General features: G+C 40.7%; 1 protein-coding gene across 5 annotated transcripts in view; it reads right to left on the bottom strand.

The window, feature by feature from the left end:
- The window catches only part of CCDC91 (coiled-coil domain containing 91), a 178,154-nt gene that overhangs the window by 61,419 nt on the left and 91,917 nt on the right, over nucleotides 1–24,818 (bottom strand). For all 5 annotated transcript variants that reach the window (XR_009757622.1, XM_061582528.1, XM_061582527.1 and 2 more), the window contains 2 exons: nucleotides 18,442–18,519; nucleotides 3,060–3,167 (listed from right to left, as the gene is read on the bottom strand). Coding sequence is in view for 4 of the 5 variants with exons in the window: in XM_061582528.1 (XP_061438512.1) it covers nucleotides 3,060–3,167; nucleotides 18,442–18,519 (186 nt within the window). In the remaining variant the exon portion in view is untranslated. The remainder of the gene's footprint in view (nucleotides 1–3,059; nucleotides 3,168–18,441; nucleotides 18,520–24,818) is intronic.

Here is a 24,818-nt window from a genome sequence, read left to right as displayed (position 1 = left end):
TGCAAAGTCTAATTGCTACTCAGGGTCAGGTAATTCTCCACACACTGCCACCCCTCAAAACCACATTCCCCTTCTTGTGTAAAAAAAACCTTATATGAATAAGTCCTTTTTTTTCTAAACCTAATTGTGCTTTTTGTGTGGGGAGAAACGTGCTAGAGAAAGGGAGAAAAGGTTTAAATAACAGCTTGGATGGGGTGTGTATGTTTGGAATAACTGTGTGGATGGATGGCATATGGATGAACGGACTTTTGTTAATGGGGGTGGGAATGGATGGATGCACCACCCATCATTGGCATACGGCCCCCGGAATGTTACCCACGAGGTTATGTGGCCCTTAATCTGATAAAGGTTCCTCATCCTAATCTTAAAGGAAGAAAACACTGCATTTAGATCAAACAACTTTGTTCTATGGGAAAAATGGGAAGAAAGGGCAACTTTGTTAAAATCAAACCAAAACAAAAGTTCAGAAATAGGCTACATTTCTTCTGCAAGTAGTTCTTTGAGCAACAGCTTCCGATGAAAATGTTTGATGTAGAGGATAATGTAAATACAGTCGTGTGGTTTTTCATGATTCCTGTAAAAAAAAAACCCTCCAAGTAAAAGAAAAAAATCTCTTTCCTGGAATGTGAGTCAAAGAAGATAACGTAAACAGATTTTATCATGTTCACAAGCAGTCAGAATTTTTTATATTAAGCTTGCGTCTCAGGAATGACGATAGGTACACAGCTGTATATAGTCATAGCTGCTTCAAAAAACTCATCTATGAAAAAGTTTAATTAACTGAAATGCAGTACAGAAGCTGTCACAATCAATGTTGCAATCATGAAGCTTCAGACAACCAGGTAACATACTCTATTTCACTGGCCTGGTACAAGTGAAATGCTGTCCAGTTTCCTACTATATCTCCCACAAATAAAGGCCTCCTATGGATTCATGAACTCCTCCCTATCTTCTCTTCCTGTTCAAATTTGGAGTTAACTATGGTTTGCAATATCTGCAGATACATTTTCACAAACTATGAGTGCCAGTGTGGCGTAGTGGTCAGAGTGTTGGACTATGACCTGGGAGACCAGGGTACAATTCCCCACACAGCTGTGAAGCTCACTGGGTGACCTTGGGCCAGTTACTGCCTCTCAGCCTCAGAGGAAGGCAATGGTAAACCCTCTCTGAATACCGCTTTCCATGAAAACCCTATTCGTAGGGTCGCTATAAGTCGGAATTGACTTGAAGGCAGTCCATGAGTGCCAAACTACAGTTTGCAACCATGGATAGAAAGCCATTTGCAAACCCTAATTTGGGCTACAGTTAGCCAAACTTCCAGTATAGACTTACCATGATTAGCTCTGAAGCTGAAATGAGAATGGCTGCATGAAAGTGGAGGAGAGACAGGGATAGTTTTGCAAATTCATAATGGTTAAGAGATAGGTCAGATAAGAAAGAACTTAGGAATTACATCAAGAGCCATTCCTGGTCCACAGTAGTCCTCTCCACAAAGTATGATTGTGGCCTAGGCAGAAATTACAACTACTGAGTTATAGTGTAACTCAGTTTCAGATCAGCTAAATCCCAAGCAGTACAATTACTTGGATATCAGTGTTTGTATCGACCAGGGGTGTGGAATCAAGATGGGCGGCTGGTTGGGTGTCACTGCTTGAAGACAGACATTCGTCAAGCTCTTCAGAATATGGTGTCACACTTGGCATGATGAATGTGAGTGGAATTTTTAGAGCCTGTTCATAAGCATTTTTAGTCTATCAAGACATGAAATACAGATTAAATGAGGCCAGCATATTTATTAATATCAATGGTTATATATTCCATCCAAACATTGTAAAGGAGTTGTTAGGTTCCCAACCATTGTCTGGCAGAGGTTTCAAGCTGCTGGGGCATCTTCTTCCTTCCCCACATATATGTTATCAGCATAAAGATATGTTGTTTTGGAACTGGAACACAGCCAGAATTTTATGACATACTTGGATGGCATATATTGCCTTATTGGGCATCTTTGAATGATCCTAATTGTTCATCAGTTATAACAGCCTCACATATTCATGGAAGAGCGTTGGTAGACATTTCCCGTAAGTCATGCACAAGGGAAAGGTTGCCTCTCTCACTGATAGTTCAGTGCTGATCATAACATCTGAGATTTTTGTGGATTCTTTAGAAAGAGACCAGAAACAGTGTACCTTATAAGTCTTGAGGGCAACCCCTAGAAACACATTTTGCAAATATTTTTCTATGTGAGAAAAGTGATTACATAAAGGCCTTTGTCTGAGAATTGCAACCTGCTGGGGTAAAGGTGCTGGCTGCTTGAAAATATTTGCAGATGCAAAGTTTGTGCAAAAATAATACTATGATTTTTTTTTTAAGAAAATAGTTTTCTTGGGTCACAATGAAGGTTCTAACTGTGGAAAAAATAGTTACCTAGCATCATGTATGGCTTGGCCAAAAGGGGCCTCACAGGCCAAATGAGGAGGCCTGGAAGGTGTCATTAGGCCCATGGACCAGAGGTTACCCATCCTTGCCAAACACTGATTATCCATCCCTGTAAAAACATTTATTTCTCACTAAATTGAGGGGGGGGGGCTGAAACACCACGTGGCAAATCACACCTTATCATGACAGCACTACCTGGAATATGAATTGTGGAAAACTGACACAAAAGTTTAATTTTCTCCAGAGCTGATGACCTGTAAACATATGGTTAAATTTAACTAAATATCATAATTTCATCCAACATATTAAAACATAGCCAGACTATGGTATAATACTTTATGTTATATTTATTATAATCAAAGAAACAGAATGTAGAACCACACAGTCATTTTGGCACACTAGCTTTGGACTTGTGTTTCCCAAAAAACAGCAACTTATACTACGTAGCAGGCAACTTTTGGATCAGAAGTTTCATAACCCATTTGTGATACAATAGGAAGATTTACTTAAAGTGCAAACAAATCCACTGGACATGAATATGCCCTTGTGTGTCTAGCTCTTTGAATTCTGGCCAAAATATACATATTTTTACACAAGCTTTTGTGTGAAAACACTGCAATTACCTGAGCAATAAGCAGTTCTTCACACTTATGTGCCTGTTTTTCAACCACAGATGAATACCGTTTTTCAATGGCTTCTTCGTGTTGCTGAACTGTAGAGTGCAGTAAGGCCTGAAACAAAGAATACAGCAGATTTGCATACATGGAAAGGAGAGTCAGCCTCCCACTACATATGCATGCAAACAGAATTTAATATCACGGTACACCGACAGATTAAATATATACAATTTCTAAGGCAAATAATAACTATTCACATACACGTTTTATATTTCTGCACCCAGAATTACATTTTTGGCCCTCATGTTCCTTATTACAATCTGATTTTCAAACGACAAGTAATAGATAGGGAAGGTGAGTAGTGCTGTTAAGCTGATCCAATTTAGTGGGACCACACAAGATGAAATGCATATGTGAGCCATGGGGGGCGGGGGAGTCAGATATATTTCACTGGCTGACACAACTCCACGTCCTCTCAGCACACACAGTTAAATCCCATGGGCCAAGCATGATCTTCACAACCACAAGTCAAGTAAAAACAGATGGCAGTTATGAGTTGTTTGAAAATATAGAAACAATGCCCCCAAAATAGTTCAGTCCAACTCAAAGACATCAGAAATCAGAACTGTGAACAGTAAGAAGAAAAAACCCACCACACCAAAACACTATGATGCAAGTAAAATTAGAACCATATATGACTCAGGTGAGCAAAACTTAAAGAATCTATATTGGGAGCTCAGGGGGGGGAACCCAACTTTTGAAAAAGGTTATAAGAGAAGCCAAATTCATATTATGTCCACCCATATCCTTCAGTTGATTGATAGTTTTAGCAGTCTGTCTCATCCTTCCCACAGTACCACCGTCTAATCCTAATTCTAATACCATATGCTTTTTACATTATTCCTTTTACATTTTAAAAAGTATATTCTATCCACTTGAAATATATAACACTATACTTAAACATATAACACAATGTTTAAATAAGTGTGAGGACTAAACTGTTTGCAATTACAATTATGTTAAAAGAGGCTGATTTTACAGAAAACAGAACCTTGGCATGCAAACAGAGAATTCCAAATCTTGTAAAATAGATTTTTATTTTTAAAAATAAAAGGTGTATTTGGTGGAAAACATCACGCGAGATGATGCATCTATGCAACAGATTAAAACAAAATACAAACAAAAACTAGTCCTCGTCATTTTCCATTTACTTGTCTCTGTATATGTTGTAGCACAACTGCAAATATATTTGCCATTTTGCAACCTGTTAGAGATTTAGCTAACCAGCTAAGCCTTGCTTCTCATCTCAATCGAGGCACATCGCAAGGTGCTATCCCCAAGTATTTTTGTGTATGGAAGTCTGTTCTGATTTTGAGTTTGTTCCTATTTTGATCCCTGCCTTACTTTTCATCTGTCTCCTGTATCTCTAGTGTGCCTTTCATAGAACCATAGAGTTGGAAGGGGCCTTGTAGGCCATCGAGTCCAACCCCCTGCTCACAGCAGGAAATCCACAGCTAGAGCATCTCCCGCAGATAGCTGTCCAGCCTCTGCTTGAAGACATCCAGCGAAGGGGATCCCACCACCTCCCTAGGCAGTCGGTTCCATTGCCGAACTGCCCTTACTGTCAAGAAGTTCCTTCTAATGTCCAATCTGAATCTATGCTCCTGCAACTTAAAACCATTAGACCTAGTCCTACCCTTTGGGGCAGCAGTGAACAAATCTGTACCCTCCTCTATGTGACAGCCCTTCAGGTACTTAAAGAGTGCAATCATGTCACCCCTCAGCCTTCTCTTCACCAGACTGAACATGCCAAGTTCCTTCAACTTTTCCTCATAAGACTTGTTCTCCATAACGGCTATCATCCTTGTCGCCCTCTTCTGAACCTGCTCTAACTTGTCTATATCTTTCTTAAAATGAGGTGCCCAGAACTGAACGCAGTATTCCAGATGAGGCCTGACTAATGCAGAATATAGTGAGACTATTACTTCCCTCGATCTGGAAACTATAGCTCTGTTTACGCAGCCCAAAACCACGTTTGCCTTTTTTGCCGCAGCATCACACTGCTCGGTCATGTTCAACTTGCGATCCACTACAATTCCAAGGTCTTTCTCACACGCACTACTGCTAAGCCGGGTATTTCCCATCCTGTACCTGTGCATTTTGTTTTTGTGGCCTAAATGCAGAATCCTGCATTTGTCTTTATTGAATGTCATTTTATTAATTTCAACCCAATTTTCTAGTCTATCCAGGTCCCTTTGGATTTTATTCCTGTCTTCCATTGTGTTAGCTATCCCTCCCAGTTTCGTATCATCCGCAAACTTCATAAGGCTTCCCTCCACCCCATCATCTAAGTCATTGATAAAGATGTTGAAGAGTATCGGCCCCAGGACAGAACCCTGTGGCACTCCACTCGAAACCTCCTTCCAGTCCGAAGCAGAGCCACCGATGACCACTCTTTGAGTACGGTTTTCCAACCAGTTGTGAATCCACCTGACAGTATTTCCATGTAGTCCGCATTTGACGAGTTTGCTAATCAAAAGGTCATGGGGGACTTTGTCAAACGCCTTGCTGAAATCTAGATAGATGACATCTACAGCATTTCCACCATCTACTAAGCTAGTGACCCGATCAAAAAAAGAGATGAGATTAGTTTGACAGGATTTTTTCTTGACAAACCCATGCTGGCTCCTTCTAATCACAGCATTGTCATCTAGATAGTTGCCAATGGACTCTTTTATTATCCGTTCTAATATCTTTCCCAGTATTGAAGTCAGACTGACTGGCCTGTAATTCCCCGGATCTTCTTTTTTACCCTTTTTAAAGAGTGGGACGACGTTTGCCCATCTCCAATCCTCCGGCACCTCTCCCATTCTCCAGGATTTCTCAAAGTTGATGGCAAGAGGTTCCGAGAGTACATCCACAAGTTCCTTCAATACTCAGGGATGCAGTTCATCAGGCCCTGGAGATTTGAACTCATTTAGGTTAACTAGGTATTTCCTGACTATCTCCTTATCAATCTCGAACTGCAATCCCGACCCCTTACTGAGATTGCTACCGATGCAAGGTTGCACACTGTTCCCTTTTTGGGAGAAAACGGAGGCAAAATAGGTGTTGAGCAGTTCTGCTTTTTCCTCGTTATCTGTCAACATTTTGCCCTCCTCATTGAGCAGCAGTCCCACCGTTTCCTTGGTCTTTCTCTTGCTTCAAACATATCTGAAAAACCCCTTTTTGTTGTTCCTCGCTTCCCTCGCCAGCCTCAGCTCATTCTGGGTTTTAGCTTTCCTTACGCTATTCCTGCAAGCCCGAGCCGCTCGTCGGTACTCTTCCTTGGTGATGTGTCCTTCCTTCCATTCTTTACACATGCTCTTTTTTACTTTTACCTCCTCCACCAGTCTTCTGTGTAGCCACATTGGCTTTTTCCGATGTCTTCCGTCTTTCTTCCTCTTTGAAATTGTTTGCGATTGTGCTTTTTGTAATACGTTCTTCATGAACTCCCACGCTTCTTGGGCTCCTTTTTTCTTTAGTCTATCTAGCCACGGGATCCTACCCATCATTTCCCTGAGCTTGCTAAAATCGGCTTTCCTGAAATCCAAGGTCCATGTTTGACTATATTCTTCTTTGGCTTTCCCCAGAATCCTGAATTCCAGCATTACGTGGTCACTTTCCCCCAAGGTACCGACCGCTTTAATTCCCGTGACCAATTCGTCCGTGTTAGTTAACATCAGGTCCAGGATTGCCGATCCCCTTGTTCCTTCATCTACTTTTTGAAAGAGGAAATTATCAGCAAGGCCCATCAGGAATTTGTTGGAGGCTTTGTGCTTCGCAGAGTTTGTCTCCCAGCAGATATCCGGGTAGTTGAAGTCCCCCATCACTACTACTTCTTGCCTCCTTGAGATTTCAGAGATTTGTTTGAGAAAGGCCTCGTCTACCACCTCTTCTTGGCCAGGGGGTCTGTAGTAGACACCTACTACCATGTCGGTTTTATTTGTTTCTCCATTTATTTTTACCCAAATGGTCTCTACCGGACCCCTTTGTTCGCTCTCTTGGATTTCCATAGAGGTGTATTTGTCTTTGACGTATAATGCTACTCCCCCTCCTTTTCTGTTGCTTCTATTCTTTCTGTAGAGTTTATATCCTTGAATGGCTATATTCCAATCATGGGAGTCATCCCACCAAGTCTCTGTTATCCCTATGAAGTCATATTTGCCTTGATGCACTAAGACTTCAAGCTCCCCTTGCTTGTTTCCCAAGCTCCGTGCGTTGGTATATAGACACCAGAAGTCTCTTTTGTCCTGATTTGATTCCTTTGTTAATATACCGTGAGCTTTGCCGTGCATCCCTTTCTCTCTCCCAGTGTCTCCCGTACCCTTCAAATCGTTGCGTTTACAACCCGCTGTCTTTGGATCGGTATTTAAGCTATCATCTCCATCCCCCAGAGGCTTTAGTTTAAAGCCCTCTTGATGAGTTTTGCCATACTTCTGCCAAAGAGATTCTTCCCAGTCCTCGTGAGGTGCAGCCCATCTCTTGCGAACAGTCCCCCCTCCAAGAAGCTTAGACCATGGTCCCAGAAGGACAGGATCTGGAATATCATAAAGGTAGTGGGTCACCTTCAGAGGGCTAGAGTGGCAGACTTCATGTTGTTGGCCAAGGCTCTGGGACTGTTCATGCCCACAATTCAGATAGCATCATGGGCGCATGAACACACACAGCTCCTCCAGCAGGCCCTACTTCCTTACCAGGCAGATATTGCCGCATCCCACCAAGTAATCCCTGTGCATTTCACACTTTGGCAGTCCTTCAACTGGTGGACCCAATAAGAGAATCTGCACAAGGATACTCCATTCAGGGATTCCTTGAGAACTGTGTTAACCACCAACACAAGCCTTTCCGGATAGGTGCCCACTGCAACTCAAGAGTTTGTCCAGGGTCACTGGACAGAAGCATGGTGAAGATACAGCATCAACTGACTGCAGCTATGGGCAGCTCACCTGGCCCTCACTCATTTCAGGAAACATGGCTCCATCAAGTACGTTCTCCTCTACACCAACATCACCATGGTTAAAGTACATGTCAACCAGCAGGGGGCACTCAATTGTGGAGTCAGCAAGCAGAGTCCAACCTCTTCAAGTGGAGAGGTGATCACCTCTCCTCATTGGTTGCAGAACATCTCAGTGTGGAGGAAAACATCACAGCTGACTAGCTAAGCCAAAAACCAGTGCTTCCATGGGATTGGAAACTGCATCCCAAGATATTCCTCTCAGATACAGGGGAGGTTCAGTCACCTAGAGAGAGATCTATTCACCATAGTTCATAACTGACAATTCCTGTGTTTGTTTGCTAGATACCAGAGTCCAAGAGTGGAGGCAGTGGAGGCTTTGTTGCAATGCTGGCTGCACAGCCTCCTCTATGCCTTCCCACTGGTTCCTCTGTTGCCCCAAACACTGAGGAAAGTGAGATAAAAGTGGTTCTAATCTAACTCTGTGGACATTCGGAGGGCCATCAGGATCTACATCAACTGTATGAAGGATTTCAAAGCCACGAAAGCCTTATTCATTTCATATCACCTGACATCCCTAGGCAAGAAGAAATCTCCTGCAACCTTGGCTAGCTGGCTGAGAATGCATTCTGTAGACCTATGAGTCATTTTTTCTTTCTGGCCACAATATCCAAGAAGGCAAAAATACCATGCCTTCCTTTCATGACAGAACTCAAGATGGTGTAACAAAGAGTTTTGTAGCGTTCTCTCATCCAGAGATGGAGCAGACCAAGAGATGCTTAGCATCAGCAAAACTGCCTCAACCTGTGCATGTGTATGACTTAGGACCAACAGCAGTGGTGCGCGATGGAAACTTTTCCAGAGGTTTATTTTTCTGCAGGCATTTTTCTGTTTCATAAGTTTACTAGCATCCTTGCACCCAGCATTTTAAATCAGTGGTTAAAATCTGTACAGTTTTAAAAGGTTTAATTCACCATCTTAATTCAAAATGCTGTTCAATTGTATCCAAACATAGATGAAAACCTGCTCCCTGACCTCAGGAACAATCATGTAAAATATAGTTACGCTATTTCAAGAGGTGTCCAAATGCGTAGCAAACAAAGAAACTTTCCAAAATATATAGTAGATTAGTAACAATGGATGAATGCCACTAAGATACTCAGAGTAGGTCCACTGAAATAAATGGATTTAAGTTAATCAGCTCACTGATTTCAGTGGGTCTACTCTGAGTATCTTAGTTGGATACAACGAGTAGCTCTTGCCCACAAAGTTGTGTGGCTCCTCCTGACATTGCAGTGATGGACCATAACTTCTGCAGCAGGAAGCCAGCTCTACGTGTGGAGGCTTCATGTCTGATTGTAGCCGCTGCATTATTAACATCAAATTTGACAATTCATTCAACAGTTATCTCATCTCTAGTAACTATCCTGGTTCAAAACATTTGGAATTTGCTATAGACTATAGTGTATAAAAAGGTAAAGGTGTCCCCGCACTTGTAGTGCGAGTCGTTTCCGACTCTTAGGGTGACGTCTTGCGATGTTTCCTAGGCAGACCACCCTATGGGGTGGGATTGCCAGTTCCGTCCCCGGCCTTTCTTTACCCCCCAGCATATGCCGGGTACTCATTTTACCGACCACGGATGGATGGGAGGCTGAGTGGACCTCAACCCCTTTTACCAGAGATTCAACTTCCTCCTTCCGTTGGAATCGAACTCCAGCCGTGAGCAGAGCTTCGGCTGCGTTACCACCGCTTACCACTCTGCACCACGGAGGGTCAGCGTATACTGGCTATTTAAAAAATTTCCTTTCCTAGAAACTTTTTTCATAAAAGGCATTAGCTTCTCCTGTGGCTCAGGAAATATAGTGCTGTAAAAGGAAATCAGAGGAGCCCAAAATCTGGCATGGGAAAGGAAAGAATTCTTGCATGTCAAAGAAAATGACTTTTTTAAGGAATGTGGCTCAAACTCAAGTGTGTGAGGTTAAACCCTTCTGAGGTGTAATCCTAATTCCATGGCAACTTCAATTCTACATCCAAAAATAGATCAGCTAATCACGGGTAAACCTCTTAATTCCTACTGACTCTACACACAATAAGACATTTTATTTTATTTATTTATTTAATTACATTTCTAGACCGCCCTATAGCAGAAAGCTCTCAGGGCGGTGTACAATTTGACTACTCAGTATTAAAGTATTTCAGATTGTTTGTGAACATGACTGCAATTCAGAATAGATAATCCAGCATCATGGTTTGGATTATATCCTGTTTTCTCATCCATTGCTTCCTTCTTCCAATGCACTTAATCTCCATTTTATCATAATAAGCAGGTTGAGAAAAATGAAGATTTACTGTTCAAACTGATGGTGGTTGACTAAACTTGGCCCTGGAAAAGGCTCTTAACTTTCCAGCTTGGCGTAGCCTTCAATAGCTTTGCTGGCTAATCAAAGATATAATTTTGCCAAGTTTTAAATCTCATACTTCAATCTGTAGCTACCCTGGTTTATAGATCAGGGGGAAAAAGCTGATAGTTTGATTTGTTGTGTGAGTTAAAACAAAAAAAATGAATGTGTCAATATTATGAATGAAAGAGAAAATGTAATTATGTTTAGTAAAAAATATTAAATAAAAACCAATCAACTATCTGAAATTTATTTTATTTCTTTTCCCATGGTCTGTCTTTCTCAGAACTATTTACATGAAATCAACAGTCCTACAAATATTACATTTCAAGGCATAGGTTTGTAATGCCAGCCATTAAATATTACACTGTGTTCAGCGCCTCCAGCAACAATGATGGGTTCAGGAACAGCCCCAGACTATGCATCTGTTCCTTGAAAGGAATGCAACCCTGCCCAGAATAGGCAACATTCCTAATTCTTGGGCCCAGAAACCTCACCCCATCCAGAAGTCCTCAGTCTTGTAGGGCTTCAGCCTATTTGCCCTCATCCAGCCTAACACTGCGTCCAAGCACCAGTTTAGGTCCTGCACAATCACACTCACATCAGTTGTTATAGAGAAACAGAGCCAGATGTCATCTGCATAGTGGTGACATCTCACTCCAAATAACCTATAATGATAGTTCCCAAAGGCTTCATATTAAGCAACACTGGGGACAACAGAGAACCCTGCAACACCTCAACACATAACTACCAGGAAGTCAAGGTGCTACACTTGGCTCCACAGATATGGCAGAACTGCTATAACACAGTGCCCTTCAACCCATAAGCCAATCCAAATTAAGAAACCACAGTAACTGAAAGACTCTCCTGCTGAAGGAGGCATCTGTGGAGGCAAAAATACCAAATCTACAGTTCCTCAGGAAAATGGAGGGAGTGGCCTAGATAACAACCCAACAAATGTTTTCCAGGAAGGTGTTTAGGTGCAAGGTGCCCACTGATTGTATGGAGGGTGCTGAGACCCATCACAGATTCATACTTTGGTAAGAAAACTAGTTCTTGATGGAATTCAAAGGGAAGATGGAATTCATCTTATGTATTTAATTAACATATTTTTATGCCACCTTTCATATGCAATAACAAATGCGTGTGCAAAAAAAACAAGTGCCACAAAATTACAATTCAGAACAAAACAAACTGCTAGGACAATGGCAATTTTTTTTTTAAAAAAAACCATCTGGCATTTCTACCAGCTAGGGCTCAGAAAATAAATGGGATCTTCTGCAAGTGCCAAAATTGCATCAATGTAGATGCTTGCCATAATTCTTTGGTATGAATGATGGGTGGATGTCTAGATGGGCTGATGTGGATAATACACAGTTCTTTTCTAATTGAAAGTATTCCTATGTTCCCCACATTCCTGGCAGATATGAGAGTCACCAGAACCACTAATTTCACGTGTGCTTCCTAAGGAAGATGATTATGAAGGGTTCAAATGGAGGACCTATGAGAGCTTTCTGGACTATGGGAACATCCCAGGTAGGAAAGCTGGGGATAGTGGGAAGTCTGATAAGCAGAAGTGGTTTACCAGGTGGGGTGGAGCTGACACACTATCTTCCCAGCATGCTCCAGCAGTGCATTTGCACTATACCAACCTCTGTGCCATCTTGTTCCCCCCACTCTACCTCCTGGTAAGCAGAGCTTGGAAGATTACTATTAAAAAGGAATAAATTACAATTACTGTTACACAGCCCCAAAAAGGAATAAGTTACCATTACAATTGTTCTGAAAGGAATTGATTACTTTACCATTACTCAAAAGTAATCACTACAATTACAGTTAAGTTACTTATGCTGCCTTGACTGCTGCACACCTAAGTCGCCGAAAACAACATTAAAAATAAAAACACACACACTGAGGTGGTAGAATAATTCTTTTTATCCATAAGATAGCAGTGGTGGTCTCTCCCCTGGTAAGGGAGGCGGGGAGGGAGGCAGAGGCCACTACTCAGATCTTTGCACATCAAACCAGGTGCAACCCCCCTCCCTCAGCCAGCAAGCATACTCTCTCACACATAACCACCTCCCAGACCTTGCCCTGCCACCAACTAAGGGACACTCACCCAAGCCAACAAGTTAAAACACTGCAAATATAGCAAAGTAGCCAGGGAGGGCAGTGGAGGCTACTTTGTGTGCCAAGTGCAAACACAGTATTTCCCCCCTCTCTCTTTTCATCCATGAATCAGAGGACCAGAAGACATCCCCTGCTTCCCCCCCCAAGTAATGCCCCAAAGTAATGCTGGAAACATTACAATTACTCCTCAAAAGTAATACAATCACTCCTCGTTCTATTACAATCAAAATGTAAAGAAACTGCCCACTCGTTCCTCAAAAAAGTAATAAATTAGAAGTAATTTGGCTTTTGTAACTAATTACTTCCAAGCTCTGCTGATAAGCAATAGCAACTCACTTGCTGGGAAGCTAGCATAACGGCTCCGCTATATCTGATGAGCTGCTTCTGCTAAGTACAATACCTCCCCAAAAACACTGAGCATAGGGATAATGGGATAAGGAAGAACTTCCCAAAACAATGGCTATGACCACCACTTGCCTCCTGATGGTACAAAGGGTCATGCCCTGTTTCATCCACATTGAAGGAACCAAAGCAGTAGTGGCTGGGATACCCTTGCATCTGTACCACTTCTGAAGGACTTTTCATGTAATTTCACACAGAAGATCAATGTGAGATTAAGACAGTTTGGATCACCTCCTCTGCACATTCCTCAGCTAGGAAAAATTGCTGCTCACTCTCCATGTGTATAGACAGAGCAACACAGAGTCCAGATAAAGCACTAGGACCTGGTACAATAGCTCCAATTCTTTTTACTTTTACCTACAAAGGAATAGTCCCTCCCCCCCAACAAAAAATGCTTCTATTAAAAAAAAGCTACATGATGAAATCTTCCTTCTCTCAGCTGTGAAGTATTTCTTTTCATATTTTTCAGAGTTCAGCATTGTTAATTTTGGAACGTAAAACACAATGTTTGAGAGTTTTCGAAAACCAAAATGTCACCAACAAAGGTCAATCCAGCCCAGCCCACAGTAAACAAACTACAATATGTTGGGGATTGAAGCAACTTCCATTAATTGAATGAAATGTTTATGTGCAAAACACTGAAATCACAATAATACTTATTCAAGAAAAATCAGCTTTCAGCATCCACAACAAACAAAATGAGGAATTCAAACTGAGCAGTATTGTGAAGTCTCACACATTTTTTTGAAAATGCAAAAACAATTTAAATGTTTTAAATCTACTTCATTTTTTTCAAAGTAATATTCTAAGAGCAACCCTAAACTCTGGTAATATTTTATTTTAACCTAATTGGCATATTTTCAAAAAGGAAAATAAAATATTCACATGAAACACTAAGATGTGAGGAGCAGAATACACACATATCATATAGGATATGCACCATCCAGTTCTAAGCAGTTTTTTGTTTCAATCGGAGAGTTGAGCATAAGTCCCCTTCACTGAATTCAATGGAACTTAGAAGTTTCGCCACAAACCACAATGTTCTTAAGAAAATAAAATAAAATAAAAATTTTATTATCTAAAAATAATGAATATGCCTAATTCCTTTCTTTTGTTTAAACATCCTATAAGTAAATGATTGCTAGGAGTCTATTGTATTTTTAAGGGTTACAAAAGCTATACCAAAATGTATGAACAAAACTTCTGAAACTTCCTGCAGAGCTTCCTAAAATGCTAAGAATTATTAGTTTAATAGCAACATTTACCAAGTTTCTGACATGTCTGGTACAAATGAAATTAGCTGCCTCACACTGAGTCAGATTAGTTCCACCTACTCCAGTGGTGTCCACTGTGATCCTGGAGAGCCCCTGCCAGTCAGGAAGTAGTGAAGGGCGGGTTCTGTGTCTTTCCCAGTCCTATTACGGGACATTCTTTAACTGGAGATAGAGGGACTGAACCTGAAACGTTTTGTATGCAAGACTGAGCAAAGAGCCCTTATCTCTTATTGACGGAAAAAATGAGACAATTTGGAGGTACAAGCAAACATTGGGTGATGCATATTTTTTTAAAAAAACAACAAAACTGTGCAGCCAAATTGACATTTTTACTGAAGTGGATTCTAAGTGCGATAAATAAAAACAAGATGTTCACTTAAATTTTCGGAACATTTTCCACTCTTACTTTGACTTATTACTTAAAGCTTTTAGTCATGTTACTTTGAACTTTTAAATATTACCCAAGCTAGAATTTCCTTTGGAAAATTCTTTTCAAAAATTATTAATGATGGAAACGAAACCCTTATGTGGAATTAGACTGCAAAAAGCTTGCTCTGTTTTCTGTATGCACTTTGGACCCATCGGCCTCCTCCTGTCTTACACTGGAGGCACTTTTGAATCTCAGAGGACTATCAAAAGCTGGGGGTGGAGGAAGAGAGTAAAAAAATAATAATCCAAAGTTCTTTTTAATAGAAAAACTCATGGAGCTGTTCTACATTACCTCAATATGGCATGGTCATACCCCATGTCTCAGACCTACCACCATAGTTTCTTCCCTCATCTCAGGTTTCAGTGGGAAGACTAAAAATAAATAAAATGCCATACGCCATATGAGTGACAAGACGCTTTCCAACTGTAGCTTTCTCAAAGTCAAATTTGTTCTGTAAGGAAAAATATCCATCCAACAGCTGCCTTCCAGATTATTAACAATAGCTGAGAACAATAAGAAAAATTACCAAGCTTTGAGCCTCTTTTCAATAGAATATAATTTACACCAGATATATATATTAAGGGGAATGTATGCTGAGTGGTAAATGTGCATAACAACCAGCCAATATGCACATTCCCCAGGCCTTATGGAAGATGTGCACATAATCTACCGAAGAAGAGGAAAATGTGCACATTTCCCAGTCAATATACACAAGGCTGGCACCAGCCCACCATGGGCCCTTGGGCAGGGCATTAGCCCACTGTGGACCCCCACCTCTCCTCTGTGTGTGCATGCATGCACACTTAAATATACCCGGTTGCACCACCTCTTCCATTGCCGCATCATCGCGCATACCTGCCATGACCCAAGATGGTGGAGAGGGTGTGTTGACTGGGCAGTGTGCACATTTGAGGGTGATGTTGCCTGGGAGAGGAGAGCTCCCATTCCGTGATCCACGCCACCATCCGGTCGTGACCCACGACTCAATGCTCACAGGGATCACAGAGCAGGAGCTCCACAATTTCAGTACAAAAACCTGTTTCTACACAAGCAAAATCTTTGTATTGTCTACAGTAAATACTCTTAAATGTACCGTGATCCAAGCATAATATTCCAAGAGCTGTATTTACTTTTCTTTAATGTTAACTATCAAGGATAAAAGTTAAACAAACAACAGGTAAAAGACAGAAATTAAACCAAATTAGGTTAACATGCAAGAGAAAAGTTGCCCAACACACCACACAGTTCACTTAATTTGCTCTCTCATGTTTTAAGTGTTATGATTTTTCTTCAAATTGTTGTATGCTGTTTATTTGTTGAAATAAATAAGGAAATGAAAGATATTTAGCAGCAGCTTATGGTCTGTGCAGCGTAATAGCCCAATGCAAAAGATACTCATCTGGGTGATACTCACACTGAGGATACAGCTCAGAGGATGAGGGGCAGTAGACTCTTGGTAGTGGGCAATTCAGCTATTGGGAATATCTTATGGTTTGTGGCAGAAATGTTGATCATGCATTACCTGCCTTGTGCCAAGGTTGAAGATATCACACATCATCTACAGATGATGTGGGAGGAGAATCAATGGCTCTGGTGTATGCGGACACCAATAAATGCAGTAATGTATTGCTGGAAGCAAAATTTAGGGTGCTGGATCAGATGTTAAAATCCAGGACCTCCCAAATAGAATTCTCAGAAATGCTACCTGTTCCATATGCAGGGCCGCCTAGACAATCAGAGCAGAGAGGCTTCAATGTGTGGATGAGACAGCGGAATCCAGAGGAGGGGTTTACATTTATTAGACACCAGGAAACACTTTGGGAAAAGCTTCACTTGTGCAAAAGGGACATGCTCCACTTGAACCCAAATGGTCTTGAACTGTTGGCAGTTAATATTAAAAAGATCATAAAGCAACTTTTAAAGTGACCTCTGGAGGAAAAGTAACAGGAGCTGATTCAGGACAAGTCATCCCTAGGGTATGCTGGTGGACATTTTCTGTATCTTTCAATGAGATGACATATAACTTTGCAGTAAGTCTACAACAGGACATGATAGCTTGTCAGAGAATCCAAATGGGTGGGTGGGGAGTCACAATATAAGATAGGGGAGTTGGAGTACTTACTCCTAAATAAGAAAAAAGATATGGGAGGAAGGGTGGCATAACGAAAACCTAGAGAACAGACAGAGGGATACCATTATCCCTGGCAAGCCCAGAGTCAGCAACCCAGCATACAGGAGCATTTGTTGCGGGCCATACACACTAGCAGGGGCCACTGGGACTGGCACTTTGCCTTGGCCTCTCCAGCGCCCACTGTCCCTTGCCCCCCTCCCTCAGCAGCAGAGTCATCCACTTGCTTATGAGTGGGAACAAGGGAGAGCACACCTCCCCTTTGCTCGCAGGGTTAGGGTTAAGCACTAGCAACAGTGTAATGGGCTCAGAGCTGAACAACTGCTTGCCTCCTGATCTGCCACTGGATAACGCATTCACAAGCAAGCATGAGGGGAGGGCAAGGCTGGCATCTGTAGCAGACTTCTACCAGGAGGAATGAGAGGGCCGTTTAAATTGACGTTGAATGGGAGAGCTGAAGATCCAAGTCTTTCCAAAATTGTTGGAGTTTATTTAAAACCACAATAATAGAAGCCCAACGAGAATGTATACCACAGATTACGAAAGGCACCATCAAGTCCAAGAGGATGCTAGTGTGGTTAACAAGCAGAATCAAGGAAGCTATAAAAAGCAAGACGATTTTCTTCAGAGAACTGAAATCTTGCCCAAATTAGAAGAATGAAAAGGAAAACAAATCCTGACAAAATTAACATATCCTGACAACAAGGAAAGTAAAAAACAAACACTAAGACCAACAACAAACATTTCTTTATCAGAAGCAGGAAACTGGCCAAGGAGGCAATTAAGCCCATTAAATGATAATATGGAATGGAAGATGTGCTAAAAGGATAGGGTGATTGCAGAAAAACTGGATTAAAAGCTCTGTACCTGTTATTAATACATGTAGGACAGATATCTGTGCCTGAATAGCACCTGTTAAAGGTGTCAAACAGTGGCTGCAAGAGATAAAGTGCTGAGACTTACTGAAATTAAATATTAACAAAGCACCAGGTACAGGTGTTATCTACTCAGTTCTTAAGGACCTCAAATGTAAAACTACTGGTTTCCTGACAAAAACATGGTGGGACAAAAATTCAAAGCAGGAGTACTTAACTATTAAGTAGTTGTATTATTTAATATTGTCATGTCCCACTTTTCTGGTCATAGAGTACTCATAATGTTCAGCAAAGAAAATACAATATAATAATCACGCAAACAACATTTTAAAAACACCGGGATGAATGCGGACACTGGGATAAATGCAAATCAGTTGATTCAATGGGATCCAACTTCAATGGGTCACAGCTTAAGTTGTCCTACTGATTTCAGTGGGAACTAAGTGTAACTTATTTAATCTGGATCCTACCCAATTTAAATTAAAAAAACAATGTAATCTAAGAAACAGCAGCAAAATCACACATTAAAAGTTCAATGAAATAAATACACTTGTGTCTAAAAGAGAATAATGAATGATCAGCTGGATCTCCACAAGAGGGTTTTCCAGAGCTATGGTGCAAAAAAAAAACAACCACTGGATCAGAGTCACAGACTCAAAAATAAGTTGCTCTGCTTCCTATATAAAATACAGAGAAACACAACAATCAAAACAGATTTACTCATTTGAAAGTAGCATTGTTGTAAAAAGTTCACCTTAAATTCTTCCACAATAATAACCAAAGCCTCATGACCAGCTCTTCTCAAGTCTTCCAATTCAAGTTTATGCTTCTCCTGTAAGAAATAATCATACATTTATGATAATATCTACTCACCTCTTTATCCAGTCCACCACACATAGAAAAATGTCAGACTTTTTTATTTGTGACATAGAACATGCTACCAAGAATTTATGTTTCTAGTCACTAGGCCCATCCATACCTACCATGAAAACCCACATTTTCAGTATGCAATTCATCACCTGAGCTGTTTGTTCTTGATATGCCCTATTATAAACCTCAATTTAGGCATCCATGCAGGTGGGCATAGAATTTTAAATTTATATCCATTTTTTCCTAAGCTCCAGCTGTCAGTCCTCCCTGATAAGTGCATTGGTCCACATCATACCAAGTGTTTTACATTCTCCTGCTCCCCACAGGAACTGGGCAAAAGTGAAACAGCATTTCCATAGCTGCACATAAGGCAGTTTGTCAACTGAAGTGCACAAAAATCAGATTTGAAAGTTCAAAAAACCCCTGAGTAAGCCCTTCAAAAACATGTTTTCCCCTCATAACAAAAAACATGTTCTATTTTTGACATGGCTGTGTTTTCCATTACTTAAGCGGTTACTAGAATGTTTTTCATATGATTGCAAAAATTGCAGAATACAAGACTAGAGTACAACCTGGATATAGCCTAATTCAGTACCAGAAATACAGCAAGCTATCAGGGACAGATGGCGGCGGAATGCCCGTGGACCACCTACACTGGAGGATCTGCAGCAATACAGCCAAGCGACTGCATGTTGACACAATTGATAACCAATACAACAAAGCTTGTTGGCTTTTTGGCAGTATGCAAAATGAAGATTTATCCACAAGAAAATCCACAATATATAGAGTGTTGACGCTGTGATATCTGCATTACTCATCCACTATGTACAGCATGCTGGCCAGAGGCATTTTAAATCACAAGGGTCAGATTTTTATTTTATATGCACCCTTATCCCATAGTTCATGGAGGCATCCTTATTTCTTGATAGCCTGGAAATGAACTAGGGATTGGATCTATTCAAAAGCATTCTCTCAGTCTAACAGGCCAGTATGGATTGGAGTTCATTCTTTGTCTGCTAGCTGCTGCTTTTACTAATCCACTTTTTCCCCCCTGACAAAAAATATTGATATTCATGTTGATAGTTTGAAAGGAAATACCAATAAAATTATCGTTCTTAACATTGATATTTTAAAAGTGGATTTTTTAAAAACAATTTTTGAAAACAGTCACAGACAATAGCTACATAAAAATCCAATCCACGTTACAGAATAAGCAAATTAATGGAAAATGTGGTATCAAATCTCAGTTTGGTGGAATTCTAGCACATAGTGAATACAACCAATTTTAAATGTAGACCTTAATACCTATGCTAAAATGAAAAGACAAAAGTTGTCTACTAGCAACTGGTGTTCAAGAAGCTATCTGTGGTCACACAACTTGGTTCTACATTTGCATAGAGCATCTCTAGAACCTTATAAATTTCAGTTAAGCAGCTGGTGCTTGTGTCGCTGCTCTATGGTCAGATTTCTCTCTCTTAAAGCATGTTCCAAAGAGTGGTGAGAGGAACAATGTCTGCGATCTGAGCATGGGTTGAAAAGAGGGGCAGATCATGGCACCAGACAATGACACAAGGGGCTCACCTAACTATTACTGGACTGCTACTCCCACCACCCCTAATCATTGGTCAGGCTGGCTAGGGCTGATGGGATTTGGAATCCAAAATTTGAGGGCCAGAGGCCCTCTTGCCCTTCTCTAGAAGATTCCAGAGAGATGCTCTATGCAGAATTCATTTGTGAGACTCTATGAAGACCAGGAAGAAGAGGTACCTTCTTAATTAATATTATTTATTAAATTTATATCCTGCCCTTCCTCCCAGAAGGAGCCCAGGATGGCAAACAGAAAGACTAAAAACATATTATAAACATATTTAAAAACAAATATTTAAAACTAAAAACAATTCCAACACAGATGCAGACTGGGATACGGTCTCTGCTTAAAAGGCTTGTTGAAACAGAAAGGTATTTAATAGGCACCGAAAAGACAACAGAGATGGCACCCGTCTAATATTTAAGGGGAGGGAATTCCAAAGGATAGGTGCCACAACACTAAAGGTCTACTTCCTATGTTGTGCAGAACAGACCTCGAGATGAGATGGTATCTGCAGGATATAAGAGGTTAGACGATCATTCAGGTATCCTGGTCCCAAGCTGTATAGGGCTTTATACACCAAAACCAGCACCTTGAACTTAGCCTGGTACCTAATTGGCAGCCAGTGCAATTCTTTCAGCAGCAGGGTAACATGGTGGCAATATCCTGCCCCAGTAACCAGTTGCCCTGCTGTATTTTGCACGAGCTGCAGCTTCCGGACCAACCTCAAGGGCAGCCCCATATAGAAGGCAATATAGTTATCCAGCCTGGAGGTTACCAATATATGGACAACAGTGGTCAGGTTATCCCGGTCCAGAAATGGTCGCAGCTGTCTTATTCCTGAAGCAGATAAAAGGCACTCCTAGCCACTGAGGTCACCTGGGCCTCTAGAACAAAGATGGATTCAGGAGCACCCCCAGACTACAAACATGCTCTTTCAGAGGGAGTACGACCCCATCCAAAGCAGGCTATTGGCTAGTTATCTGGACTCAGAGGCACCCCCGTCTTGCTAGGATTCAGAGTCAGTTTACTGGCCCTCATCCAGCCCATTCAGTCCAGGCAGGTTTGCATGTGTTCCCCCAATTCAGATGTTACCGAGAAACAGGGCTTCATATAGATGTAAAACACCACTGGGGACAAGATGTTACCCTGCGGCACCCCACAGCATGACTGCCAGGGGTCGAAAGACAATCACCCAATGCTATTCTCTGAAAACGACCTTGGAGATAGGATTGGAACCACCATAAAACAAGTCAGCTCAGAAAGATACCATGCTCAATGATATCAAAAGCTGCTAAGAGATCATGTAAAAGTAACAGGAATGCACTCCCTCTGTCCTTCTCCCAATAAAGGTCATCCATCAGGGCGACCAAGGCTAATTCAGTCCTGTAACCAGACCTGAACTCAGATCAGAATGGGTCAAGATAATGTTTCATCCAAGAGTACTTGCAATTGCTTCACCACAACCCTCTATATCACCTTCCCTAAAAAGGGAGCATTTGCAACTGGGTGGTGGTTGTCACAAACCAATGGGTCTAGAGTGGGTTTTGCAGGAATGCTCAGGTCACCACCTCTTTCAGGCAGCTGGGACCACTCCCTCCAGCAAAGACATGCTGACCACACCCTGGATCCATTTTGTCATACCCCTTTGGCAAGCTTTCATATACCAAGAAGAGCAGGGTTGAGAGGACATGTTGCTGGCTGCATCGTCGCAAGCACCTTGTCCACAGCTTCAGGCTGCATCAGTCTCAGGCTCACATGCTTCCTTTCCTTTTTTCTTAAACACAGCTTGTTGTTATGTTCAAACCATGGATGTGGTTTATCATTAACTATTACAATTTCTAAACAAACTTACTTCAAACCATACGTTATGAAGCCAGCTTGTTTAAACTAGCCATAATTAGAGTAAACCATGATCCCACGTTTGGACATAAAGGAAAGACAAGCTTAAGGAAAACAAAGGAAAAGTTTGCAAAATCCTCTTCCCAGACATGTGGGAGCACTACATGAGCCTGAAGCTTGCTCAGGCTTGTTCCAGATTATGCATATCTTGGTAGACCATGGTTCAATGAGACATGTAAATCAACCCACTATAACTTAAAATGTTTGTGGGGCAAATCCATTGTTTTAAAAAGTGATGTACATAAAATGCTATAATATTTTTCAGTGGCAGTTCCAGAAGTGCCTGAACCTCACTATTTTCAAATTTACTACAGTTTATAATTTACTATTGCTATCTAAAGTTTCTGCCCTGTAGTATCTTATTGCAATGCTCTCAGAGGAAATAATTTGACTTATATAGTTGTAAAATTATTTTCATAGGAGAATTCTATACTGGACTGAAAAATAAACTTTTTTTTGCTGAACTACAAATGTTTGAAATGACTGTTAGCATAGCAATTTGCTGGAAGAAATTATGTGTCACACAATGCCAACTCAAACCTATGGCAGATATTTTACATGCCCAAATTTTAAGGAGATCTAAGTGTAGTTTAAATATCTACAATTCCATAGAAATACATCCCATGATGTGTTAATTTTCCAAACCCCAATTAATTATACAAACAAAACCCTTATGATTTACCACTCAAGTCTAAACCTAGAGACTTTTTACTTCAAGAATCATATAGCAAAATATGTAAGGTATCAATATCCTTTAGTGTGGGATTCTTCACTCCTCTCTATTGAAAGTCAGTGTGATACAGTGGTTACAGTGTCTGACTAGGACTGGTACAACACATGTTTACAGTCATTTAGCTCATTGACAGAGCCTCTCAGCCTAAATTACATTTGTTGTGAATAAAAAATATGGGGAGAACCCATGTAACCCTCTGAAGAAGAATGGGATAAAATGTAATACACAAACAAACAATTGGCATGTATCTGTGTTTAATCAGACTTAGGCACAAGGCCAGCTGTACTATTATTTCAGGCTTCCGAATTCGAGGAATCATTAAAAGGCAGCATATTGCCCATTATTTGGTTTATTATTGTCTGTAGTCCATCTCTAATTATTCACACCCTACAACTTTGACACATCTTGAATTTCATTTTCCTAAAATTCAGTTTGTACTGTGCGGTGACTTTAACTCATGAACTGACACTAGCCTACCTGAGCAAGCAGAAAATATTTTTTAAAAACCCTGATAATAAACATAAAAGTTTTCCTTGGATAGGAGATTGTAGGATAAAGTAATAAATATGTCTGGCCTGAAATTTCTTGAATTTTATTATTTTATCAACTGTATTGCTTTCACAGTAATAAATATGTTTGGAAGCCCATACCTCTTTTTCTAACTGAAGTGCTGGTACCACTGATTATATTGTAGTTTTCTCCTCTTTTTTATTTTATATCCATAGCTTTGAGGTCAGTAACAGTGTTAAAAGTGATAATTACCCATTGCTTCTGCTAATTAATACTTTGGAGACTCATCCCTTACTCTACAAACTATGCTAGAAGGGATTCAAATTGGTGAAAGATGAATTCCATGGTCAACCCACCTATGCACTTCTACAACTGGGTTACTTGATAGTAATACTTTTGGGGCACTTTGTCAAGAAATCTTGGCAGTGAACTCTGGTATTTTGCAATCTTACCAAGATATAGTTCAGTGCCTTTGACCTATGACAGTCCAAAATGAGCATTTTGTCTGAAACGGGTTTATTGGAGGATGGCTTTACCAAGATGTACCAAAAAAGAATTACTGAAACAATTTCAACTATCCTGTAAAAGCTCTGGTAATTCCTTTAATTTCTTCCAATAGCTAAGTTTATCATATAAGGCAGTTTTGGAAAAAACTGCTGCATGCAGAAGAAAAATGGAAATTGGAACAAGCTTTAGTGGCAAGGGGGGGGAATCAATGTTTGGATCTTGTTTCTAGGCATCTTATTTCATATAGTTAGAACACTAATTAATCTACAGATATTTGCTATAACTGGCCTGTGTATTATAAGATCTTTGGGGATCTATCTTATGATCACATGCCAAGATTATCCTTGGAAGTCAAATGCATGCCTCCTTGGTCCCCAGTTAACATATCTGTGATTATAACATCTCTTTCAGCTGGCAAAGCACATGGAGAGGATATGCTGCTCCCAGAAATAGCTCCATGGAGTTAAAAGTGACACACCTGGTTTTCTGCCTTCACATTTTATCCTCACAATAATCCTATGAAACAGGTTAGGCTCAAGCTAGTGACTGCCCCAAGGTCACCCAAGGAGCTTCATTACTGAGTTGGGATTTGAATTATGGTCTCCCAGAACCTACTTTAACCACTACACCACACTGGCTCTTATGATGGCCCATCTCCCTCAGATAACTGGAAACTCTTGCACATCAGAGGCAGTGAATAAGAACTACAATTATGCTGTACTGAATTTCACCTGTAAATGCTGTGCTATTTCCTTCCTAGGTCATTCGGCCAGATAGGCGACTCATAAATAAAATTTTATTATTATTATTATTATACAACACATGAACTTGTTTGAGGCACAGCATCTACCTAAGGTTTGCTGTCTGAAAAGAAAAGAATGAACAAAGTCAGTGTTGTCCCTATTATAACCAAGCCAGGATGACACTATGGTTTGGGGAAAACAAAAAAGCACATTCTAAGCATTTGATATGAAAACAAAATAAAATATACAGTAGGGCCCCGCTTTACGGCGTTCTGCTT

The sequence above is a fragment of the Rhineura floridana genome, chromosome 8 (assembly GCF_030035675.1).
Source record: "Rhineura floridana isolate rRhiFlo1 chromosome 8, rRhiFlo1.hap2, whole genome shotgun sequence".
Classification (NCBI taxonomy): domain Eukaryota; kingdom Metazoa; phylum Chordata; class Lepidosauria; order Squamata; family Rhineuridae; genus Rhineura; species Rhineura floridana.
This window is presented reverse-complemented; position numbering and strand designations above follow the sequence as displayed.